General features: G+C 46.8%; 1 protein-coding gene across 1 annotated transcript; it reads right to left on the bottom strand.

The window, feature by feature from the left end:
* Positions 1-370: 370 nt before the first annotated feature.
* On the bottom strand, positions 371-1,507 carry LOC128310921 (mammaglobin-B-like). Its single transcript, XM_053213959.1, has 2 exons — positions 1,223-1,507; positions 371-838 (listed from the first exon to the last, which is right to left on the bottom strand). The coding sequence occupies exons 1-2, from the start codon at positions 1,275-1,277 to the stop codon at positions 579-581; spliced, it is 315 nt and encodes a 104-aa protein (XP_053069934.1). The 5' UTR covers positions 1,278-1,507; the 3' UTR covers positions 371-578.
* Between the last annotated feature and the right edge of the window lie 4,504 nt (positions 1,508-6,011).

The following is a 6,011-nucleotide window of genomic DNA, read 5'->3' on the forward strand; positions in this document are numbered from 1 at the left end:
TTGGGCTCCGTGCTGACAGCTCAGAGCCTGGAGCCTGCTTCCGATTCTGTGTCTCTCTCTCTCTCCGATCCTCCCCCCCACTCGCACTCTGTCTCTCTGTCTCTCTCTCAAAAATAAATAAAGAATTAAAAAAAAGGAAAATATTGTGGCTCCTGGGTGGCTCAGTTGGCACGTCATGATCTCCCAGTTCCTGAGATTGAGGCACATCGGTCTCTGTACTGATAGGACAGAGCCTGCTTAAGATTCTCTCTCTCTCCCTCTGTCTGCTCCTCCTCTATGCATGCTCTCTCCCCCTGCCCCTTAAAGGAAATAAATAAACTTAAGAAAAGAAAAAAAAGAAAGTTTGTGTGTGGATGTATGAGTGTGTACTAGGATACTGAAGGGTAGTTCAGCCTTCATGTGAATATTGTCCCTCATTTGCCTTTTTCATTTATCATTCACTAAAGATTCCAAGAAGCGCAGAGGCAAATCACCGCTGGGACCTTGGCTGGCTTTCTTGATGTCAAAGTACTCACATGCAGCCACAATTACATTCACTGAAATAAAATAAAGCATGTTGAACACTTGCTTTGGCATCATTAGTGACAAACGTAGAGCCTACTAGTCCCTGCCCCGTGGTTTGAAAGCACGTCAGAAGAAACCGTAATTACCATCATCTGTGCAAAGTTGTGCAGAGTTTCGTTTGACTGGTTGAGATAACATTGCTTCAGCTCAGCCAAGGCCTCTTTTTCCTCAGGAGTCTGAGCAAAATCCTGAAGAAAATTTTGGTATTCACTAATGCTCACTTCAGGACTGATTGTTTTGTTAACCGCCTGCTCTAGAAGTAGGCATCCAGAACCTGAAAGAAAACACATAAAAGCGGTCTCAGTTCGATAGCCCTGAAGCCCCTTTTTGGGAGCACCTAGGATGTTGGTCATCCAGTCTGCATCCCAGTAGACTCATACTTTCAGAAAGATGATGGTGAATGGTCTTGAGTTCTCAGCTCTTGGAGAGTAAACTCAGGACCTAGGGTTCCCTTAAGCCTGAAAACATCTGTGCCCCCTCCCCACCCCTGCACTACCTCCACAGCCTAGAGAAGCCAAACACTACATAACCATGAAAAACAAAGACACTGAAGAAATGAGGTGGAGCCTGTTGGCCTGAATTTGGGGAACTGGAGGTCTTCCAGAGGGCCCTGACACGACCAACAGCCCCAAACCTGTCCTTGCTGTACAGAACTCACCAGCAAAGCAGTAAAGGGGGAGTGCAACCAGCACAAGGACTCTCAGCAGCTTCATGGTTGAGGGCAGCTGGCGTTAGCCGGTCAGTCCGACGTGGCAGGGAAGAAAGAACTCACTTGGGAGCTGAGCACCTAGAACTCCTCCTTTTATTCTCCCGGCCATCACCTTAAGCCCTCCCCTAAATGAGGGACTGAGTCACACAGTAAACGTGGCACTGGGCCAGGAAATGACAGCAAGAATCAGCCCAGCCAGCCTGTGCCCTGTTTGTAGAAACCAAGGAGACAGCTTGTTGGGCCCAAAACTATTTTGGAACTGCAATAATGATAACACGGCTTTAGATGAAATCAATGCAAAAGTGCTTGCTAGCAAATGAAACGACGACAGAGTGCACCTGTATTGTCATCCTTGTTGTTTTATTATTGTTGCAGTCTTTATTAGTCTCCTTCCACCTGTCCTCCTTCTTCAACAGATGGAAAGCTTCGTATCCTGTGTTCCTGTGGGCTCACCACGCAGCTGGGCTCAGTGCAATACCAGACAGCTCCTCGGGAGGGCAGACTTCCTTTGTCCATAGACACTCTTGACAAGGGGCTGGAAGTTTAGCAAATCCTAACAATGTTTAACTTTCTCTAAAGGCTGTTTGTACAAAGACTATCTCAATTCATTAACTAAATTACATACATTCATTCTATTCTGAATCTATGAATAATCTTTCTTTTAGTCTTTTAGTTGTTTGGGATTCCCCGCCCCCCCCCCCCCCCCCCATTGGTTCAAAGGATGAATAAAGAAGCAGAGCAACTGATCGCTCAGCAGAGGCAGTGCTGAATGGAGGAATGGTGGTAAGGACTGGGCTCAAGCAGATGTGGATTTATTGTATTTTTTCAGTGTTTATTTTTGAGAAAGGGAGAGAGAGAGAGGGAGGGAGCTCGCATGAGTGGGAGGAGGGGCAGGGGGAGAGGGGGCAGAGGAACTGAGCAGGCTCTGAGCTGACAGCAGCCAGCCCAACATGACACGGGGCTCAAACACACAAACTCTGACATCATGACCTGGGCTGAAGTTGGACGCTCAACCGACTGAGCCACCCAGGCGCCCCAAGATGTGGATTTAAATCTTGGAACCAGGACCTAATCATGAAGTGTCTTAGGGCAAGTTAAATTGCTGGTTATTTCAAGCTTCTTTTGCCTCATTTCTAAAATGCGTATATAAAAATAAAATAAAATAAAATAAAATAAAATAAAATAAAATGTGCATAAATCAGGCCACACCTGGTTTTGCAAGGATGACAGACACTCTGTAAAGAACTTACTGCGGGGCTTACAACAAGGTAATCATGAATACATGGGAGGTACCATCCATCCATCCATCCATGCATCCATCCAAGCATCCATTGTTCAAAGGTAACCATGCGCTTCCCCCATGAGTGGATCCTGTGCTGCATGCCCCAGATTCAGCTGTTAGACCAGGACCTTGCTCCTGTGGAGCTTACCTCTTACAAGGGAGGCAACAAAAAGCCCCTAACTGGGGCGCCTGGGTGGCTCAGTCGGTCAAGCGCCCGACTTAGGCTGAGGTCACGATCTCACAGTTCATGGGTTTGAGCCCCGTGTGAGGCTCACAAAATTTTCAAAAAACCATAAATAAAAAGCCCATTAACTGAATGAGTGACTTCAGAAAGTGATTGCTGTAGGCAACAACAAAACAGCCATGAGGGGCAGCATCCTGTACACAGGGCCAGGCCAGCTATAGGAGGAAGGACTTTAAAGCCTAGATGAGTGGACAATGATTATCAAGGGGAAGATCTTGAGACAGGTGTTCTAGGCAGAGAGCACAGCAGGTACAGGGCTTCTCTCTAGAGCAGTTGGTACTGGGCAAGAGAATGACAGCAAGGATGGTGTGCCTCTTGGTGTCAAGAAAGATAGGACAGCCTCATAGTTTAGAAAAGCCACATCAGTTTAAGTGGAGATGATATGAAGGTGAAAGGAACAAGAGAAACTAGGTTGGCTCAAGTAAACTGATGAGTGAGCCAGACAGATGAGTTGATTTTTTGTGAATGCCGTATTTGCTGTTTAGAATGATCTGGGACTCGTTTCTTCCCATGATTCAGCCGGAACATAAGTTGCCAAGAACAATATCCTTTAGGGACAGGCTAGCAAAAGGGAAGAAGGTTATGTTCTTCTGTGCGTACTTTCTCGCCCATTGACCATTGCTGCTACTCTCCATTCCAAAGGCCAACGTCCAGATGAAGGACTTTACTGATGAAATGGGAGACGTTTTGGCTAGGGCAAAATGGGGACTCTCCCTGGTGCCCCGGTTGTTAGGGACTTGCCCTGTTACCTGCTGGGATGCTGGTCTCTTGAGAGGTTTCTTACCTCGCTCAGCTAGGCTACAATCCCACCTCGCGTACTTGGTGCCCACAAGAAAGAGGTGTATTTTTTTGTTTTACCTTCATGTTTCCTCCACAGCAGATGATGGTCATTCTTAGGTGAATCCAATAACAATAACTCAGCCCACAAAGGACTCATTTGTGAGCCAGTGGTTACAAGGAGAAATAGAAGAAACCACAATGCTGTGTAGGCAGCCTGATTTTTTTTCTCTTCCGCAAAGAAGCTTTCACTCAAGTCCCCAAATGAAGTTCAGAAATTAGTCCTCAGCTTCTGTGTTTGGGTGACACTTACTGATCACCTATTATGACAAACCATGGTATGTGGGTGAATTTGCACAGGTACTTATTTCACTGTGAATACCTTGTGTTGTGGGAGAGAAAGAGAAAGTATGTAGCATGACAGAATTATATTTGGCCCGTCCTCGGGCTCATGCAAGACCTGAGATGTACTCACACCAAACTGATCATCTGAGGCTTTGCCATCCTTAAAAGGTGACAACAGTCTGTGAGAGCCCTTTTTTCCCCAGTGATTCCTGCATTGGCACCAAAGCCTAGGAAGGAGTTATTTTGGCATTTAGATGGTCTTTAGGCATTTTTAAATTGTAGGTGTCTGGTACTGATCCACTTGACAGTATTTAGGGACATGATAGCCCATATGTTTTTGCCCATTCATTCTGTAACACTGGTTCTGCCCCTCCCCTCCAGGGCTGCTGGGACATTAACCTCAGGCATGTTTTTTGACAGTGAAGCTCTTCTTCAGTAAGATCATGCCAAAGTCTAAAACTTGGATGGGAAGGTACTTCCATGGGCCAGAAACTTTCAGAAAGGTGCTGGCCTTGGAGACATCTGGATGGCAGTGCAAGGTGGGTTGTTCACAGTACCTGGGCCTTTCCAGGTACATCTCTTGCCTTGGGCCAGTCCTGGTTGAGATTTCCCAGCTGTGTCTCTTTGTACAATGGGAACATCCTGGGGTTGTCATATGTCCTCAGAATGGGTTTGGGCACAGAGCTGGTGCCACGTACCTGTCAGCTGCCAGTGATTAATTTCATAAAATGGTGAAAGGCCTTATGCTAACCCTTGGATGTCTAGGGCCATTGGAGACCCCTGGAAACTTCCTTCAACTTCACATTCTCTGAAAGATCCGGAGAAGATCATGTTCAGAGCGCAGGCAAAATCCTACGTTTGAGCCTAGAGCACGGTATTTTGATCCATGCTTACTTGATACTGTTCTGACTTCCTGGAAGAGTTTTATTGAGACATAACACGTAGAGTCTCTGTCAAACATATTCTACATCCTGTTGGTTTATTAATCTTCTCAAGGCCCAAAGCAATGTTCAATTACCCATTTTTAAAAATCATGAAAACATAAGAGTAAAACAACAATTAAAAAAGGGGGGGGGCAGGTGCCTGGGTGGCTCAGTGGGTTAACCGTCTGACTTCGGCTCAGGTCATGATTTTGAGTTTCGTGAGTTTAAGCTCCGCATCGGGCTCTTTGCTCACAGCCCAGAACTTGGATCCCACCTTGGTTTCTGTGTCTCTCTGTCTCTGTTCCTCCCTCACTTGCACTCTGTCTCGCTGTCTCTCTCTCAAAAATAAATAAAGATTAAAAAACATTAAGAAAACATGAATAGCAAACCATGGTGAACACTCACTGGATGCAAGGCCCTGGTGCAAACCTCCTTTAATCGGACGACAACACAACGCGCCGGAAGATGATGAAATTTGTTGGCCAAATGCGGATACTTTGGAGTGTGAAAGAGGACACAAAATGGATGGAATGCCAGGACAACAGCATAAACCAGGATTCTCCTGAGGAAACTGAGATGTGTGGTCACGCTCCATTGGTGGCAATCTCCTCTCCCGTTTCGCGGGTATAATCGGAAACCAGTCCCTGTATGCAGAGGGCAGGGAGAGACAGAAGAAAAGGTGGCCGCTGCAGGTTGGTAGGTGGCAGGTTTAATGAGCAAAGGAACTGACATAGGAGGGCGCCTGGGTGGCTCAGTTGGTTAAGTGTCTAATTTCAACTCAGGTCATGATCTCACAGTTCGTGAATTCGAGCCCCACCATGGACTCTCTGCTGTCAGCACAGAGCTCGCTTTGGCTCCTCTGTGCCTCCCACTCTGTCTGCCCCTCCCCCACTGGTGCTCACTCCCCCCACCATCTCAAAATAAATAAATAAACTGAACACGAGGGGCACCTGACTAGCTCAGTGGGTGAAGCGTCCGACTTCAGCTCAGCTCTTCTGTGGCTCAGGTCATAATCTCATGGTTCATGAGTTTGAGCCCCACGTGGGGCTCTGTGCTGACAGCTGGGAGCCTGGAGCCTGCTTCAGGTTCTGTGTCTCCATCTCTCTCTCTCTCCCACTCCTGCCTGTGCTCTGTCTCTGAGAAATGAATAAACGTTAAAATACATTA

The sequence above is a fragment of the Acinonyx jubatus genome, unplaced genomic scaffold, assembly GCF_027475565.1.
Source record: "Acinonyx jubatus isolate Ajub_Pintada_27869175 unplaced genomic scaffold, VMU_Ajub_asm_v1.0 scaffold_42, whole genome shotgun sequence".
Lineage (NCBI taxonomy): Eukaryota > Metazoa > Chordata > Mammalia > Carnivora > Felidae > Acinonyx > Acinonyx jubatus.

Excerpts from the sequence above, each read along its gene's own strand:
- LOC128310921 (XM_053213959.1), bottom strand. The coding sequence starts at position 1,277 with ATGAAGCTGCTGAGAGTCCTTGTGCTGGTTGCACTCCCCCTTTACTGC. Across the intron at positions 839-1,222 it reads CCCCCTTTACTGCTTTGCTG|GTTCTGGATGCCTACTTCTA; the intron begins GTGAGTTCTGTA and ends GTTTTCTTTCAG.